The sequence below is a fragment of the Bombus affinis genome, chromosome 11, assembly GCF_024516045.1.
Source record: "Bombus affinis isolate iyBomAffi1 chromosome 11, iyBomAffi1.2, whole genome shotgun sequence".
NCBI classification, from domain to species: Eukaryota; Metazoa; Arthropoda; class Insecta; order Hymenoptera; family Apidae; genus Bombus; species Bombus affinis.
The window spans coordinates 2,911,156-2,930,693 of NC_066354.1; the positions used below are offsets into that span (position 1 = coordinate 2,911,156).

The 19,538-nt window shown below is 36.7% G+C and overlaps 2 protein-coding genes across 3 annotated transcripts in view; one reads left to right on the forward strand and one right to left on the reverse strand.

The window, feature by feature from the left end:
• Window positions 1-112: 112 nt before the first annotated feature.
• LOC126922123 (uncharacterized) lies at window positions 113-2,199 on the forward strand. The gene is made up of 7 exons (XM_050734400.1): window positions 113-628; window positions 846-911; window positions 1,029-1,130; window positions 1,266-1,376; window positions 1,438-1,596; window positions 1,707-1,875; window positions 2,011-2,199. Exons 1-7 carry the CDS (start codon window positions 554-556, stop codon window positions 2,076-2,078), a joined length of 750 nt encoding a protein of 249 aa, XP_050590357.1. The 5' UTR covers window positions 113-553; the 3' UTR covers window positions 2,079-2,199.
• The window catches only part of LOC126922087 (nephrin), a 301,878-nt gene continuing 284,323 nt past the window's right edge, over window positions 1,984-19,538 (reverse strand). For both annotated transcript variants that reach the window (XM_050734307.1, XM_050734308.1), the window contains exons 7-14: window positions 16,165-16,309; window positions 15,919-16,049; window positions 14,792-14,951; window positions 13,990-14,283; window positions 10,210-10,518; window positions 8,815-9,141; window positions 8,029-8,216; window positions 1,984-6,814 (exon numbers count right to left, since the gene is read on the reverse strand). In XM_050734307.1, coding sequence (XP_050590264.1) covers window positions 6,542-6,814; window positions 8,029-8,216; window positions 8,815-9,141; window positions 10,210-10,518; window positions 13,990-14,283; window positions 14,792-14,951; window positions 15,919-16,049; window positions 16,165-16,309 — 1,827 coding nt within the window. In that variant the 3' untranslated portion in view covers window positions 1,984-6,541. The remainder of the gene's footprint in view (window positions 6,815-8,028; window positions 8,217-8,814; window positions 9,142-10,209; window positions 10,519-13,989; window positions 14,284-14,791; window positions 14,952-15,918; window positions 16,050-16,164; window positions 16,310-19,538) is intronic.

Genomic DNA, 19,538 nt, shown 5'->3' on the forward strand with positions numbered 1-19,538 from the left:
ACTTGTATATATACACTTTGACTGATTTTAACGAACATTACTTTTTATTACTACATGATATATTCGTATTTAATTAAAATAAAATACATTCACGACAGAGATAAAGAAGTTCACTTTCCTCTAAACTAAAATACGACGAACTCTTTAGTTCAAATAATATTGAATTTATAAAGCGCAAAGACAATCTTGGTCAAATTAGAAGCTAAAATTTTAAAAATTATTATACTCCTGCACTAGCATACATTAATTATATATATAGAAATTCCTTATTTCATTAATTTATTATTTAAATTAAACGACATTTCTTAATAAAATAGAAGTATTGAAAAAGGCAACTAAAATACAGTTGAACAATTAACGTAGTAGTTACGAACATCCGTCAATTGACTTGGAAGTATTTGGTAGCTTTATCGCGAGATTAGTACGTGCGCGAAATTTTAACGGTTCAAAACAGTTTTATAGTTGTATATGTTCAAAGTATCCGTAAAGTTATTCAATTTTGTTTTGTGTTATAAGTAATAGCTAAAAGAATTCTTTTAAATCATCATACACTATGAAACGTGTAACTGAACCTGTTCGTAAGAGCCTGCTGGACGTCATCAGAAAAAATCTTCGTGCTGCTGGTAAGGTAAAGATCTAACTTAATTTAATTATTAATCCTTTAATGTATTTACGTAGAATATGAAGATAACAGTACAGCTATGCATTTTGTCAAAGCATAAATAAGTTAGTGTTCTCGTTGTTTGAATATACTAATTCATATCGAACTGCCATCTACTCTCATCGATTCAAATTTTTGAATCTGTACATTCTAGAACAATTTAAGAACATTGTATTATTTGTAGGTTTCGTATATAACGCGCGTTGTGTATATCGGAGCATATATTGGTACAGATACGAGTATAGAAAAGGTATGAAATTAGTAGAGTTAGTATAGATTATGACATACACGTTAATTATAGGAGACGTTGAAATAGTGTAATATCATATAGTATTTTTATTATCCGTATAAAAAATATAATTTCCAGAAAATGGAATCTATAATACAGGACTTGCAAGCAGATTATATAAATAATTCCATCAGTGGATTATTTCTGATTTATCCGGATTATTATATTCACGCATTAGAGGTGTGTGAATGGAATTTCAATTTTTAAATTAAATTTCAAGATTTGAATTTGGTTAGACACATTAGCGATTTCACAAACAAAAGTGGATTCTCTTAAAACTAACTTAAAACTAAAAAATAAATTCTCTTAACATAGGCGGCAGAAGATATAATTTATAGGCATTTCAAAGTATTGTACAATAACCAAACAGAGGATTGTAAAATAGGAAAAGCAATTTTTCTTCCAACTTATCATCATGTCCATCAAGTAAGGCTTTTACAATAAATCAAAAAGGAAGGGAATAACATTTTTCAATTGGAATTTACAGAGATTTTTTACGGGGTGGTACCACGCGTATATAATACCACCTACTTTGATACAGCCGTTAAAATCATACGAATTGGATGATATCCAACAGCAAATGTTAAACTGTTTTAATAAAGTATATATGTTGTGTGATCATATCTCGAACACGCATCACGATCGCGTAAGTTCTTCTGTTAGTGAACTAATAGGTGAAGTTTGCTCGTTTCATAGATGCGATGATTAAGTTTATTGGTCGTTTTTAAAACTAACAGAAATCTTTTTCTTAAAAAGTCAGTTTCGATACAGGAAGTTATAAGATCGTTGAGTGACAAACTTACACGACTTTATCCCGAGAGTACGTTGTTAGAATATTTATTGAATGCAGAAAGCCCTGTGATTTTAACTGTTGAAGAGTATTTGAACATATATTCCACAGTTCCATTCATTAACCTTTATTCAGGTAATAACATCATTTGTATTAATTGTCTGTTGATAATTTACGAGTAAAATTTTTATATATAGTATAAATTTATAACAAAGTTTTATTAACAGGAAGAAGAAGGATTGATTGAATAAAAACGATTATTTATTTCAGAGTATTTACAATATCAAAAAAACGTCTCTTTTTATGGGGTACATGAAATTTGTGTCGGATATCACTAAACTAATTACATATACAAACTTCATTCAAATGGTTTCACTTTTTTTTTCTTTTGGTTTTCCTTCGCGAAAGCAGCTGGTCAGACTCGATCGTTAAAGATGTACAGGTGATATACGGCTGAAACGGTGCTTTCATTTACTCTTATTAGTCTAAAAAGATTTCTTTGGCTCTTATCCCTGGCTACTGTAAGATACATAGTAACGAAGCAAATTGGTGTGTAAACGCTGGTCGGTATTATTGGATATTTTGTGGTCGTCACGCGAATTCCAATAAACATTTTTCTGTGGAAACGCAATCAAATTTTCATACATTAACGAACAAATAATACGCGAATTTTTCATTTTAAACGGGATATCCTACCGTTTTAACAGGTATAAAGTAACATACAACGTGTAATATAGCATCTCTTAGATCGTTTATAATATATTCATTATTCGTGGAAGAAAATGGAATATGATTCGCAGTGTAGAAAAGTAGATGGTATCTCGTACAAAGCTTCCGAGGTAAAGATTTTTTACGCTAGATTTAGTTTAACCCATTCACTGCCAACTACGAGATATCTCATACTTTGCGCTACAAATTTAGATTGATTGCTATTGGTGACGGTCTAAATTTTTGTTTCGAGTTTCGAATTATTAGAAAGGATAAACGAAAATTTTATATAATTATATTTTATACATAATAATATTTATATAATAATATATAGATTTTATGAAATTCCATGTTTTCTTTAAAATAAAATCTTGACGCTTAGGATAACATGCTCTAAATTTGCCCGGCAGTGGATGGCTTAAAAACTTTTTGATTATTCGTAAAATTTACCAAATACACCTTTACTTTACGATTGATTTCCTCAAAAATTCAAAGTCATTAATTGGTCTTTGTTCGAGATATCACTTCCTTTTGGATTCTACTGCCGGCGAATTACTTCCCATCCTGTACAACACACAGTTAAGCGCAAATCAACAAGAGAACCGTATTTTATAACTCGAATATTCATTTCTCGCCACATTTCGATTCCTACAAACGAAAGCAAGTGTTTGCCATTTACAAATAGCACAACGAATTAATAACCGAAACAAAAACCAGGTTTCTAAACGAATGATATATGTATTACACAGTCATTTTGAGGGTGCTACTTTTCCAACGAGTCTCGACAATTTATACAATTTACATACACGAGGACCACAAGATGTTTCGCATACTGACCAAATGATTCTGCGCTAGAAGAGCAACCTCGCGCAATACCAAGAAACGCCTTTAGCATTCAGAATGACGACGATTATCTTGCAGATACCATCTGGCCGGCGCCTCGTGACTTGATGTTCTGTACCGGGTTCGAGAAGGAGGATCGTAATAGTATTGATTCGACGAACCAAAGACGTTATACACGCAGGACTACGTTACGTTAAAAATTTACAAAACTTCATTTAGTTAATTTGGTTATCGACTTGGAATGCCTGTTTTCCGAGCAACCCAGCATACATGTTGGTTGACCTTAAAAAAGAAAAATGAAAAGGGGAACGAAAAGCGATTTGTTTCCGCTATAATAACGCGTTTTCTCGAACAATAAAACATGATGGTGAAAAGAAATTCCAGTCGATAACGATACCGTCCGGTTTAGACCGTTTCGTCAATATAATTACAGAGAACTGTACTCGAATAAATTATCAAAAGATTTATTGGCAGTTTGCTTTGAAGATTTATTGCGCTCCTAGCGAAACTCGTTAAGGTCCCGGGATCGTTCGTCGTCGAAACGATACTAGCACGCCACTATCGTGCCGGGATGAGTTCGTGTAGATTTTTTTTTTGTTTTCTGTTCAGCCTTTCAGCGTTAAACGTTTAATACATGGTGAAATAGGCGTTTCGTAACGATTAGTAGAGTTCCCCTTAGTACACTGGCTATGCGCCAACATCAATTCCATCAATGGCAATAATAAATAACGAGATTCGCGCGTTTCACTTTCGGCGCGAGACATATTCATCCTTCTTTTTTTTTTTTTTAAATCTTTTTAAATATTAAAGTCAGACGCCGTGACTTCAAAGATAAAACTTAACGACTAGCGATCGAAAGAACACATTCATCTAGAGGACTCGAGAAAACGTCTAATTTTCGATAATTGTATTTACACGAGTGACTCGTGAAAAACCACTGTCCGCCATTTCCTATCACCGTGTCACACCGAATTATTTATACATACTGAGTGTTCAGGTCTTTCCGCGTCTTTTCCTTCTCTTTTAATCTTTTCTTCGGTTTCGTTTAAATACACGCATACACACAGATGTGTTTATCGTTTATTAGGGAAAAGTGCAGACATTTACAGAGCGAAGCAGAAAGCTTTCTCTTTCTCGCTTCTGCAGTTTTAAGAGCTTAACAATTAAGGAAGCTATACACACTTGTTTTCTCTTTTCTCGCACGAGCTTCTAGTTGCGATCCGTGGATAAAAGCCATACTAGTAACACACTTTCCTTACCACTTGTCAAAGTATACCATTCTTGAGTTAATCTTATATGGAGAATTCCTTATATTCTTTAACCTTTTTGTTCAATCGTCATGGTACAACTTACAGTCAGAAAATTTCGCAACGATGCTCATAAAATATATCGAGTATGGTCTTTCATAATATTAGAAATATTAAGGTAGTACGAGTTAAAAAAAGAACTCTCATCTGCCGAATTTATTCATTCTTTCAATAAAAAAAAATAATAATAGTAATAATGAAATTTGTCAAACTTTCTGCATGTAAGTTACCATAAATAAATATCGACGATCTCCGAAGGAAGAAGCAACTCGAAATTTTTACCAAGTATCGAAACAGATAATAGTACAATTTTTAAGAGCAAGACGGGCTTCCATTCGTTTCCTTCCCCCTCTTTCTGTCTTCTTTTACCTCGAACCATCACGCAGAGGGAAAATCGTTACTTTATACATCATACAGATACCGTAATTTTACAATAAAATCCAGAATACTGCATACTGACGAAAGCAACGGGGGATCTCTTTATGTTCGTTCTCCTTTCTTCTTTCTTTTTTCAATTTTCTTTTTCCTACATTTTTCTTCCTTTCGCGCTCGATACAACTTGTTTCTAACGTCTCGTCGTTAATTTCAATTTTTTCGGTGATGGAAAGCTGAACGATATGTCTTCTGTGTCCTCGTTTCTTTTTTTTCCTCCCCCACCCCTGTTTAACGTCGAACACGCACGCACACGAAATTCTTGTTCCCATTGACTGTTTTAATTTTCCTATCTCGTCACATCGTGGGGCATCCTCAGTGTACGTTATTCTGGCTGCCTCGACCGATTTTTATACTCATATACATTATTTATACTTACAACGACTAAACGAATTAATTGTACAGTGTGTATTTTTCCTCCCTCATTATTCTCTTTTCTTCCCCTTTTTACCATAATAAAAGTGGGAATAAATTGTTATCTCTTTTTCATATCTATTTTCTTGTTTGTTTCATTTTTATACTATAGCAATCTGTATAAAATATCCTCCGTATTCAAGGTATATGTACAGCACGCGCGAAATCCGTGCATATGTATAAGTATATTCTCTATCAATAATTCGTTCCCGGTTGCACATGCACGCCTTTTACAACACACGGTAATCTCCGACATTTCTCTCTATCGCTTTTCTCCTTTTTTGTTCTTCTCTTCTCTCTCTTTCTCTCTCTCTTTCTCTCTTTTGTTTAAATGTATTCACATTGGCTCGAGAATCGTCCGTTCAATGTAAAAAGGGCACTTGATCGAACAGAGAGACGTAAACGCGATGCTATCGCTGGGGAGGAAATAAATTCGTTCGAAACACAACCGGCCTCGTTTCCGATTTGCGTGCGAATCTGTACGTATCAGCTCCATTCTTCGCTCGTATCGCATCCATACACGCAACTGTCGAACGTCTCCTAGACTCCCAAACGATGCGCTTGATTTGGTCGAGGAATGTACAGGGTCTGTTTGTCGTAAATGATCGATGCTCTTTACTCGTTAACTGTCGAAGAAGAATACCATTAACCATTCGGTCTGTCTCTCAAAATTAACGATCTTCGTGAAGTACCCTGTTATAATAGGTAACGATTCTTCTGATATTTTCGAGGTCGCGTAATTCTCCCCCGCCATTTGGCTATATCTCCCTCTACCTTTATTTATACATTTGTTTACTTGCTTACAATACACGATAGTAGGAGGAAAAAGATTAATAACGCTAGATTCGTGAAAAGATTCGCTCGGTGTAATCGGAAGGACCAGCGATCCTTGTGTACCTCGTCTGTGGCTCCCGATTACTGTAACAGAGAACACGTTCGACACGGAATAACTTTTATTATTCATCCGTACGTTCCAACGATGCCGTCAACTGCGTGTACCTGTTACCAGAAAACTTTCGGCACTGATACGCGGCTGGAGAAACAACACGTCGAACGATGCTTGCTCACACGTGGCTGGTCTGCGAGCGACAAAAATGTCACACGGAGCTCTCCCTTTTCGCCATCACGATAGGTGTGCTTATCTTGCCATCTTTCTGCGACTGGATGCAACACTGCGCTGGAATCCTCGCCTCCATGTCCTTGGTCATCAAGGTGCCGCTGGGACAGGTCCTGCTGACGACACCGACACCAGTGTAGAGTATTGGAGGGCTCATCGTCATCGACATTGATTGAACGCTTTGACTCGGCCAGTGTTGCCTCGGCAAAGTGCAAACGCCGCTTTGATAGTCATCGCCCACTATTGGCTGAAACTGTAGTTCATGTGTGCTGGGTGATCGATGCTTTTTGAATGTTTTAGTTTGAAATTATGGTCATTAAGTATGGATGAGATAGTAATCGTTTTATCGTAGTGTCATTTAGAACGAAGCTAATCGTTAGAGTCGATTGTACGTATACAGTATAGAATATAGAGGATTCTATGAGCATTATGAGAGAAATTACTATAGAGAGTGTGGCAGGACGCGAATAGATTATTTCATATGCAAAACTAAGTTAAAAACGTGGAGTGAAATGTAGATGATCGGATGAGACGATACGCTTTGAACGTTTCAGTTTGAAATTGTCATTAAGAGTTGATAGGATAGTAATCGTTTTATCATATTTGCGTTTAGGTTATTTAAAATGAAAGGAGTTGGTCATATAGACAGTTGTGGAAGCAATCGGAGAGAAACTACTATGGAGAGTGTGGCAGGATGCAAGTAGATTATTTTATATACAACAAAGAGTTAAAGATGTGGAACAAAATGTAGATGACCGATCCCTTTCGAATGTTTTAGTTTGAAATCGTCATTACAGGTAGATGGGATTGTGATCGTTTTACTCTACAGTTATTTAGAGACGAAGCTGATCGTTAGACGTATAAAGTTGATTGTGTAAACGGCTGCATAAGCATTCTGAGAGAAATTGCTACGGCGAGTATGACAGAATGAGAATAGATTATTTTATATGCAAAAATAAGTTAAGAGCGTCAAATGTGATGTTTTTGTTGGAAGCTTTGTTTTCGAGAAAATTGAATTTGGAAGCTTGTTAAGTACATATGAACTCGACTAATTCCCGACTAGATGAGAATGACCGTATGTTATTATACGAAATGTAGAATAAAATTTGTTCGTTGAAAGCCTCGATTTTGAGAATATTGAGTTTGAATATATTTAATCAAGAATTATAGAATTCAGTACACGCGTGCTCGATGAATTTTCAAATTTCATTTTCTCGAAAATGAAGCATCAAATGAACCAATTTTGTTCTACATTTTCGCCTTATTTCCGTATGTAGAATGGTATCCTGTCCAGTCGTATGTACCACGCAAACCCGCCTTGTTTTCTAGACGCTTAAAGCAACGGAAAAGTTGAAACACCTGGCTGGAAGTTAGTTTTAGGATGGAATATGTAGTTGGAACTAGAGAGTAGAAGCGAACGTGTAACTGGGGATAATCAGGGGACGCATTAGTGAAAATTGAACTTACGCTTTTATGTTTCGTCAGATTCGAGAATTCGTGCAACGGCATGCCGTTACGAATGGTGCAGTAGCCGACGTAACTGCCGTGACCGCTGACGGAAGTAACCGTCGAGTGCTCCAGTAAACTTCTCGACGGTGACGTTTCGATCGTCGACACGAGCCGCCTCTTTCTCAGGTACTCCGATGGCTCGTCGCCTGTGTACATATAGAATTTTCAAATTGCTTTTAGATACTTCGGTTTAATCCTTAATTGCTACAGCGAAGTGGAAACAAGTTTATTCTCTAATGGATAAATATTTCTGCAGGATATTTGTGTAAAGTCGTGCTTTTGTAAATTTAAATGAAGTGGAGAGAATTTAAGTAGAAATTTATTTCGCTTGGTAAATAATACAACGAGTGCTTGGATGTCTCATATATTTTTGCACGTTGTGTGAATTCTTGTAATTTTAAATTTCCTGTTAATGTATTTCGATAACGAATTATTAACTTCACGAAAGAACCTATAAATTTATAAGATTTAGCCACGTAAAAGCCAATTTCAATCTCCATTGTTTGATTCCTGAAAAATTTAATCGATCACCTACTCTGGTATTAAAATTAATCTCACAACGTTTGAATTATGAAAGAAAAATCCTGCAGAGTTTAAAGTCGAGGAGCGTGTTTAATACTTTAAAAGAGAAGTATATACAGAATTGGTAAGAAAAGAAGAGTTATAGCAAGAAACGTTTTGTAAATTTTAAGTCAACTTATACGTAGTCGATCTGATTGAATCAATCGATAAAAGCACACAAACCTGTGATTTGTTGAGGTATGATGTCTGGATTCTTCTCATCGTTTTCGCTTATGTCACCGCTACTCTCGAGTTTCCTGAACGGACTGCTAGGATGTTTCTCATCCGTGAGCAGACTGCTTCCCTCGCGAAACCTCAGCTCCCGTTGGATAGGGATCGTTTTCGTTTGTTTGCCATGATCCTCCATCTGAGACTTACTTTGTTCGTCCACCTGCGTATGCTGAATTCTCAGCACGACCATCACTATCACCGCGACGATGATCAGAGCGGTCACCACGCCGATCATCACGCTCAGCATCGGCATTAGTCTCATATTCTGTCTTGGTCTCTCTAAAATTACAGTTATAAATGTACAATTTCTTTCTTTTTGTAATGTCTTGCAGCAAGAGATTTCACGTTTAGAAATTAATACTGCGTAATATTCTTTTCAAAATGTTAAGCTTTTCATTTCTGTCAGTTTTTGGGCGTGATAATGAAAGTTTGTTGTCTTCTTTTAATGACTCACAGGGTTTCAAAGGAATAAACTTCACATTTACAAGTTAACATTGAGCAATATTTTCCCTTAAAATTGTAGAGTTCTCAATTTTGTCAGTTTCTAGATGGAAAGATTAAAAATTTGTTGTCGAATGTCAATTCCAATTTTAATGTTCTTTTAATTCTGTCAATTTCTGGATAGTAAAGAGGAGGAGCAGTAATTACGATTAGTCGAAATGGATGCGAAGTCATCTACGCAGTAAAGCGAACGAACCAGTTCCACGGCACAATGAAACAATTTCTCGCTGCGATGGATGAATTATTTCGCGTACAAAGATCTTGTTGCGAACACGAATTGAAATTTATCCTCTCCACTAGCCCTGTCTTTTGTTCTTTGTTCAAAGTCGTTTCGCAAATTCGTTCCATTTATCCGTACGCGGTACCAGGGTGGTTCGTTTTCATAGTTATGGATCATCGAAAAATTTTTGGCTCAGTTTCCTTTTATTTCATACGGGAGAACTTGCAGATCGTAAAATATATCATGTGCAGCCTTTAAGCTCAATTGCGCAAAGATGAAAGTAGCATTTTATAAAAGTTTCGGGAATTTCCTATAAACGGATAAAAGTCGAAATTTCTCAAATAAATGAACAGATTAAAATGCAAATAGCATCGTAAAAGGCGGTTGGCTAGAGAAATCCCCATTTTAAAAAGGATTTAGAGCGTGAAACAAAAAGTTTCTTCATTGAAAGCCACCATAATTCTCAAAAACATCGTGAATCAAGAAAGACTGTATCAGCAACGTGTTATATAATATAAGAAAGAAAGGAAAAGAAAGAAAGGAAAAGAAAGAAAAAAGACAAGCTATTATAGGGACAAAGGTGGAGAATAAAGTAAAATAACACAGAATGTATGATTTATACCCACCTGACTCTGACGTTAATTGTTTTTCAGGTAGCCTGAGGGTTCCAGCCTGCACCACCATCGCCTCGCTGCGCCCTTTATCGTTGTACGCGTATATGCAGGCCTGATAAAGGGCGCCTGACTCCAGCTGAGTAACACTAAAACGCGGCACCATCGATGTCAGATTAGCACGCAATTCTTGGCTGTTGCTTTCTCTTACTTCCAGAAGAAAGGACTGCGGCAAACCTCCGTTGAACCCCTCAGCGCAACGCACCGAGAACGAGTTCGTCGATGTGTTGGAAGTGGTGCAATTGTGAACCATATCCGGTCGACCTGGTACAGAGACCGGTAACCTAATCTTTACGTAGTATATACAATATTGTGCGTCTTAAAAAATTATCTTTACGCTGTATTGCTTCTGTTATTGTTGGACCGTAATACGCGAAAATAATCGCCCTCGTAAGAACTTATCTTTAATCTCGATAGTTTACGTTTGTTTGCTCGTGTTTTTTTGCTTCTACCAGAACCTTTACACGAGCAACCTTTAGAATTTCAGAGAATTTGTGAAAGGCTCCAAGTGGGGAAAAAATGTTATATCAGGTTGAACAGTGCACGAGTTTAAGGATTTGGACGATTAACTGTGAAAGCTCGAGTGATCTTGTTTTCAACAGGCACTTCACATTTTCTGGGGCAACATGAACTATCGAGGCGGATCGTGTGGAAATCACGAGCACGTCGTAAAGTTTTTTTACGATAACTTCGAGACAGTTTTTATTCCGTTCTACATGAAAGGAATCAAACGTTTCGAACGTAATACAGTCAAAGTTTAAAAATTCCTCTGAACAATGAAACGCAAGTAATCTGGCGCCTATGTTTGCAACATTGCGATGACCTTGCGCACGTTTCTTATTTTGTTGGGAACGAATCATTCGAATCTTATAAAAAAAGGAGACCGTACCGTCTGAAAAGACGACGATATGTTAAGGGTCGAGCTAGATTCGTGATACGTTCGAGGATTTCACAAGTTAAGATAGATTAATAATAAGACAGCGACGAAATTAACAAAATTTCAACCTGTAGCCCTCTAATTTACGATTTATTCTCTCGTATATGTAATTTAGTTATTTATCTTCTCATTTCATTAGGACCACAGAACTAATTACTTGCTACATTAAAAATGGTTAATCGCATTTTTCTAATATATTTTCATGCCTATGTTCAGAGATTAATTAGTAGGAGCAAAAGAAGGGTGAAATTCGTTCTAGCCTGCTCTATTGATAGAATAGGAAGCTATTGCATTAAAGGTGCTTAATGTCGGTAAATGGAGCGAAGCAATGGATAGATACAGTGTACTTTAATGGAGAGTAATTAAAAATACAACAAAAAAAAGGAGAGGGATAGAAGAAAAAAGGTAAAGCGAGGATATGTTCGTGTAACGGTGGTACGGTAAAGAATAATTTCGTTGGGATATATTAGATTGACAGAGTGCAGCACTTTACGTTTCGTTCTGCAACTAGAAACGCGTTTCCTTTATGACAACGTAAACAAGGTGCGAGGTGGGTTCTGTTTAAACTTATTTACCGGAGCTCCCAACTATCATTCTTTGTTCCAGCGTCTCCTTAAAATTCCCGAATAATGAAAATGTTTTTCGAGGCAACAACGTCGCGAATACAACGTTCGATAATGCCTGTGTAAATGGAGGAAACGTTTTCGGGGATTTCTTTTTTCGCAAATTATCATATTCCCGCTAAACGTAAGGTAAACGTGCTATCTGCGAAATATTTGAAAACTTCGTAACGCGGTTGTGTTATACACTGTATTAAATAAAGCTTCGCGCAATTACGAAAGACGGCGCGATTTTATGCAAATATTAGGTAGTCAGACTTTTACCGCGAACTCGTGGTATTTTGTTAACGGTGAAGAATAATTAGCGGGGGAAAGGGAGGGGGCTGACGAAAACGCGACGAGACGGTTGAAAAGCGGACAAAAATGGCATCAAAAGAGCAGCTAGAAAAATTGCTTGGTATTCGCTGTTATCAAAAGAAAATAGAAAAAGAACAACTTGCTATAATCACGCGGTGTAAATTTCCATTTGGTCCCTTTGTTTTTAATTTCCCGAAATATCTCGTGCGTCCATCCCCACCGAGAAGTTTTCTTCTGTCGAAAACTGGCCGAGTTTTGCTTTGAATATAGTAAATAATTCTGTACTCTCACATTAAAAAGTTTTCATAATCGTAAGTTTTTGTATAGTATAACACCGGTGAAATATCTCCGTTTGTTTGGTGATTTGTGAGTAATGAGTATTCGGAATTCCGTTATTTTCCGACACGCTTTTTGGCGTTACATTCGAGTAGTCATTCTTTTTTGTCACGCAACAATTGGATCGCTTCAGTAGTTCGATGGCCGCGTTCGTCGTAAAAAAAGGGTCATCCATGCATGGATTCCCACGCATACACAGACGCGATAACGAACTTCCGCTTTAATTCCGGAACTCCTCGATTTTTCACGGCGGGATTGTTGCTTTTGAAAAGTCAGCATAGCACCAGGTGGGGATTTTTTTTTTTGTAATTACCATCAGACCACGGACACGTTTCATTTTTTCCCTTGCATTTCAAGTTTTATTCATCCATTTTCAGCTTACAAATTTTCCTTGATCGACAAACTTGCATACGTGTTCTTTGTATTTCGAGAAAAGTGAGGAAAAGTTACCACGTAGTCGGTAATAACGATTATGCTTTAGTCAAGAGATTAAGGCGGTGGAGAGACTTAGGGAAATTTTATGCTAGTTATCGCACAGACAAGTAAAAATAGAATGACGACTGGCCGGACAAGTGAAATCGGACGCTATCTTGTCAGATGAATAGACCAGGCACGGTATCTGATCGAACAAGTAGCTCGAGACGGTATCGTATCGGACTAGTGAAATGGGACCGTGTTTGGTCAACCAAGTAGAATGGCACAAGCTTATCCTAGCGTAATATTTTAAGTAATTTGCATTTCTTGATGCATCTTTCGACACGGTACTGTGCTTACTAGTAGACCAATTCGTTATTTACCTGTCACGGAATTCTCTACAATTTCTACGGATATATCATGGTTTCCTTGACAGTAGATCTTGCAGTTCTTCATTTTTATTAACTAGTGAGTAAAATTTTTTAAAAATATTACTATTCTGTTAATTCTATTAGGAATTATGAATTATATCTTTAAATGATTTAATATTAAATCAGTGTAAAGAAACTGAAATATTTTATATTTGTTGCACGCGTAATTTTCTAAACTCGTCATACAGAATTGTTCGTATTTCTTCGCGCGACAATGAATAACTCCTGTGAAAAAGTCAAGAGAAAGTGGAATTCACACTCTTCTCAGTTTAGTTAGTGCGCGGTTGGTCAACACTTGCGGACTGTAAATTATAAAGGTATTTTTATTCAAATGTGTTGTCCCTTTGGCTCTATAATAATTCACGTCTGAGAAAGAAGTTATTTAATTTTATTTCAAATATAAAGTCCGCAGTTATTAAGGAAATTCTACCTGAAAAGCTGCATGAAAATGAGTTTTCTCGTTCTCTATCCCAGAAATATGTTAATATCCCCGATATCGATACAAAAAAAACCTTCCACTAAAATCGCAAGAGTCAAAGAAATTCATCGCAAATCTTTTCTAATTTCTCGAATCTCGGTAAAATCTTGAAAGATCGAAACGAACGAAATAAGGGAATCGCGCGCGTTATATTGTTCGAATATCGAGTTTCACGGTTGAGAGGAATTTCCATGATCGAATTACCACATAAAGATACCTCACCGGCCGGTATGATGTGATAGACGCAGGGCACTTGTTGATGTCCTATTCGATTGGTGGCCCAGCAGAGCAACGTGCCGTAATCCAATTCCGTCATGGGTGTGTAAGAGACGATCGAGGATGTGCCAGCCCTGGCGATATGACTCGCGGCTACGTCGATACTCTCAGCGGAATTGTTGAAGGTCCAGCGGAATTGAACCTCAGGCGGGTTCGCGTCCACTTGGCAAGATATGTTTGCCTTTTCTTGTTTCGCCACCCCATGAACCTTCGTCTGATTCGGTTTGCAGGTGGGCGCGACTGGAATTCAAGATTTGAATCGTTTCAGTTTTATTCTACGCGTCTATTCCAGGACTTTGATCGAATTTTTCTCGGAAGAGATCGAGATTTCCTTTGATTTTATTTTATGGTTCTGTAGAGACTTCGTATGCGACTATTTTATTTAATAATTAGAAGGAACAAATATATTTATTGTATCGTATAATATAATAATTAAGAAGAAGGAAATATTAGGCTGCACGAAAAGTTCAGTAGCGAAATTTCAGGAGGCAATATATATTTTCATAAATTTATATCTTGTTGAATGATATATGGTTCATTCGTTTCGATAACTTTCTATCACACTATCTTCTTCATTCTATCGCACTTTATTCCTGCAGTGTTTATTTATTAGTGTTTATAACGTTTGTTTTATTACTAATAGAAACGTCTTAATTTGTCGGGAAACGACGTTTAATTGCCCGATGCTGAGAGAACGGAAATTGTCTCGCGGACCGTCTGATCATTTATTTAGGTGGGTGACACGTACACATTACGTTCAAATAAAAGGGAGAGCTTTCCCCATCTCCTTCCGTGTTGTATCCAACACAAGTGTAATTGCCTGCGCTTTTACGGTCGACGCCTTGCAACACCAAGCTTTGATTACTGATTATGATACCCTGTGTGATGTTGAGATGAAGAGTTTTTTCCTGGAACAAAGGGTGATTGATGCGACGCTGATGAGTCACAGATTGTACACTTACGACTGATATAATCCATGCAAAGTTATACGAAATTTTGCTTCAATTATATCCAAGCAACACGGTTTTCAGCGTTAAGATTTAATTTCCAAATATTAATATTTCTACGCCAAAATGGAATTCTGAACGCGGAACGTTGCAAATAAATTTCCTAGTCTATAGAAAATATCAGCGTGAATTTTTCAACGTTGTTGAAAAATACAACGAAGTAAGCTTGGTACTCGCGATCGACGTTGTTACAGAACTTTGAATACCCTTGTTTCGGTCGAACTTCACATCGCTTCCCCTACTTCTGTACTAATAGGGTGGCGGTATTGTGGTTCTATACTCTTTCGACTCACATGCGAAGCTTCGTGAAACTTCGTGAAATCCGAGAACGGGCTACTTCCGAAACTTTTTGATCCTCAGAAAACAGGTTTTGTTTAAATTAATTTTAAGCTGAAAAGACACGCCGAGACTGTTCCGCCCGTAATCACGGAAAATGAAAGAAGCATTCAAACGCACGAAGAGCGTGCGTTCGAAATTGTTATGAATATAAGAGAAAGTATCAGTTAGATTATAAGTTCTGAGAGCACTGAACTAAATTGCAACTTTTGGAGCTTAGAGTCCCAAGCGATCGTAGATGAATTCGAATGCTAAAAACGGTAATACGAAGAGCAAAATCTCGATTATCCGCTAACAATAAGTCACTGGGAAGATTTCTTACGTAGAAGTAATTAAAAATAAAAATTCTAAATTTAGAATAATCGAAACCGAAAATAATAATCGAAGTTTCAGCACCTAAATATCAATTCCGAGTATTATAAATTGCTTGAAGCGCGAATGGAATGAAAATTTCCACAATTTTACGACAGAAGATAGATACGACTGATATCGAACGTAAGAACTGGATTAAATCGATTACAAAATTGCTTACCAAGTGTCGCCATTCAACCTTGTAAACGGGTGGCTCGGCATGAATCAGACAGTCGAAGTAGACGTCAGTTCCCTCGCGGATCGCGTTAGGATTCAAAGAGGTGCCCAGCTGTATCCGCGTTTCCGGCGTGTCTGCAAATTGAAAACGTCAATATGTCGATGGTGCCGCAGTGAATAATCGTAACTGATCGACACGGGCTTTGCAAGCGTTATGGCTTCTGTAGGAATGTGTTTCTAATACGCTTACACTGTATCTCGAGCATCCAGTCGTCTTTTATCGACTCGGCTCCCATGATTGGATGTTCAGCCCGGCACGACAATTGTCTACCAGCATCTGCTTTGGTCGCCATGAAAGATAAGATACTGGTGGTCGTGTTCCCATCGCTCGAGGTCTGTAACAGCATTATCATAACTTGCCTTTGCGCAATTACATTTTCCTCCTTTTATTTCTACTTTCTGTCTTTTCTTTCTTACGTCTGACTTAATTTTATCGTTCGTTATTTTTTTGGACTGAAGCGAGTTCGAGATGTAGGAAACGAAGAGCCGGTTGCTTGGACGAATCTCCGTTTGTAATAGTAACACTCTTGTTTCTACGATAATTGAAAGGCAGTTGACAAATTTCAAAGTGGAGGAGAGTCATAGATGATAAATACATGACTTTTTAAAATTTATCTTAGAATATATTATTATTTGTACGTATTATTTGTAATTTTTATGATAGATTTATGCGATAGCAAATTATTTACTTTTTGAAACATTAAACACTAATGATGTACTTAGGAAGATGAAATTCGGAGATTTATTAAAAGTGAAATCGATTGGCAAAGTTTTTGAGAGCCACAATTATGAATTTCCTGGCTGTTAAATAATTTCAGGGCTGACCTGCATTTGTGGATATGGGCTTTTATGAAAACTTGAAGAAATTTTGAATGAAACTTTTTTTCTCTTGACTTTATGCATCACAAAACGTAGCCGTATTCCTTCTTATTGGTAGTCGTACATCCCTGACCACTCAGTAGTAAACTTTGAAATACTACGTCAATGTAATTGTCAATCTACTGTTACAGGCTTAGAGAGGAACGCCTTGAGTGCATTATCTTGCAGAAATAGCTTAGCGCGGAGTTTTCTTAGTCTAAAATGTCCATTGACTCAGATATTTTCCCGCGGATCTGTTCAGTTTTATGGTAAACTTTACGACGTTGAACTCTGAAATTGACTTGCACAAGATATATTGTTATAGCAGCTGAGTTGCGCCTTGCACTTGCCTTGTTGTTATCTTATATTTGACTTATTGAAGAAGCTATATACATCTGAAAGTTCTCAAGTGTTTGTTAAGACTTTACTGTCTCTGCACTTCTTAATATCCCTTCCATTTGTTTTCGAATCAAAGTTCCTGACTTTAACGTCATGTCTATTAACTTTCCTCTTCCGTTATCATTTTTCAGGAATTATATAATTAACGAGTTAAAGATCCTGACGTTGATAGATGTTAACTTTGGGTCGATAGATTTTGACGAAGTTGATTACTTTTAATAATAGCGTCGCCATGAAGATCAGGCAAAGAGAAATAAGAGACGAAGAGCACCATCAGTAATTTATCATCGAGATAAAGTTTACAACCTATTTACCACTTTTCCATTAGTGTTTCTGACGATAATAATAGCGATATATTGTCATTAACCATTGATGCATGGAAGGGTGATTTCCACGAAATCACAAATGGTCTTTCGATAAAATTGGAAAGTTGAAAATCATCGTAAAAGGTGAAACAGTAACAAAAAAAGATTTTTTTAATGGAAAAAATATGTAATTCTTTGTGTAGAATTACCAACAATTAAGACGAAGCTATTTCTATCAAAACCAGTCAAAATGACTGGTCTTTAAAAAATACGTAATAACTAAATATTTTTATATTTATTGATTTATTATATTCTTACGAAAGGAATTCTATACTTTGTAGTAGTACATTTTTAGTATTATTAATCCATCTGGGACCATGATTCCTAAATGAGAGTTGCCACATTTATAAAATTGTAGAACCAGCTATTTTGATTGGTGTGGTAGTTCTAATGTTAAATAAGGATTAAAAGATTGCAATTCTGTAAATTTCGAGTGTCAACTTTAAATCAATATCTTTTACTACTTGTAACAATTATAATGCTTATTGTTCGATGAATCTTCGAAAGAAAAATTCTGAATTTACCAAATGCCTCTCGTGTTTTCGTCTTCTTCCAGGAAAACTACCGATTAATATCGCATTCTCGTATTTAAGCAGGCAGAATATTGATTTCACGGCTCGGTCGTAATCTCGTGACTTCGAGAGGCAGTCGAGTTATAAATTTAAATTTTCTTTTTTCTTCCAATGTTCCATCCGATCAACATATAAATATTCGAGACGTGGAGATTGAGAGACTGACAAAATAAAAGTGGACGGAAAGACACTAACCAGGAAGGAAACGAAAAAAATATTGTTCTAAAGTTGATGCTTCTCATTCCGCGCGACTTTGCGCTGCTGCGTATATAAGAAAGTTAAACAAAAGAGGATGAGACGTAAGAAGACGTAAGAAGAGGAGGAAGTATAATCTATAGAAGTATATCGGAGGAAACGAGATCGTTCTTTTTCTTCCTCAACTTCTCTTTCTTCTTCCTCTTCCTCTTCCTGTAATCTCGCAGTTTGGAAACTTTCGTTCCGGCCGTTTTGTTTCTCTACTAACGCGCCTTACGTTTTACATCGTCCTGCACCGATATTTTTCACCCGAACGAACAAACTATTTTCAATAATCTTTACGCGTAAGGTACAGTTGTTTCGTACTATCTGACCATCGTTCGCCTCACCAACTCTTGAAGTTCATATTGCGAAGTAAGCTTCTTGTACGATAATTTTCCGATTAATAATATCAGCGAATTTGCAAGTTATATATTAGAGGTTTATTATAATTTTAGGTCGAGTAGTTAGGCAGATGGATTGTAATTTGTAAAATGTTGTTAGTAAAATTTTATTTGGGTTGGTAACTAATTTGTTCTTGCTATTCGATAGAATTTATACTGGCGAGCTGTACTTGAGGGTTGTAAAATTTCACTGATAATATTAGTTCAGAAGTATTCGTATCTCATTTGCATCTAACGAAGAGAAAATGCTGTATTCAGCATTCTTTGGAAATATATCTGTCCCGATAACAACTGCTAGATAAAATCTCAACTCGTACTCAGATAGTGAAGTACTACTATACATATTCTATCAACCTCTGTTATTGCATTTCGTTTACAGATGCACGAAGCAAAAATCCATAAACAATCTGTCGATTATTGTTCTCCTATTTTCTTTAAACTTTTACTATCTTTCCCTTACAAAAATTTACAAAAATTTCCAGAATACTCTCGATAAATTTCGATTCGGTAATCGCTTAGAGACAATCGTGACTCGTGCACCGAGCTGGACATCGAGTATTCGTATCCGAAACGAGGCGAAACGTCTCTTAAATCGCGTCCAAATCCCCGAGGCTGGCCATTGTTTTTCAACGAAGGACATTCCGTCCGGGGCTAATTAATGGTCGGGTCGTTGTGTATTCCCGATTCTCATGACCTGCTCGATTTCCCTTAATTACGCGGCCGTAACGAGAG

Excerpts from the sequence above, each read along its gene's own strand:
- LOC126922123 (XM_050734400.1), top strand. The coding sequence starts at position 554 with ATGAAACGTGTAACTGAACCTGTTCGTAAGAGCCTGCTGGACGTCATC. Across the intron at positions 912-1,028 it reads CAGATACGAGTATAGAAAAG|AAAATGGAATCTATAATACA; the intron begins GTATGAAATTAG and ends TATAATTTCCAG. Across the intron at positions 1,377-1,437 it reads CTTATCATCATGTCCATCAA|AGATTTTTTACGGGGTGGTA; the intron begins GTAAGGCTTTTA and ends TGGAATTTACAG.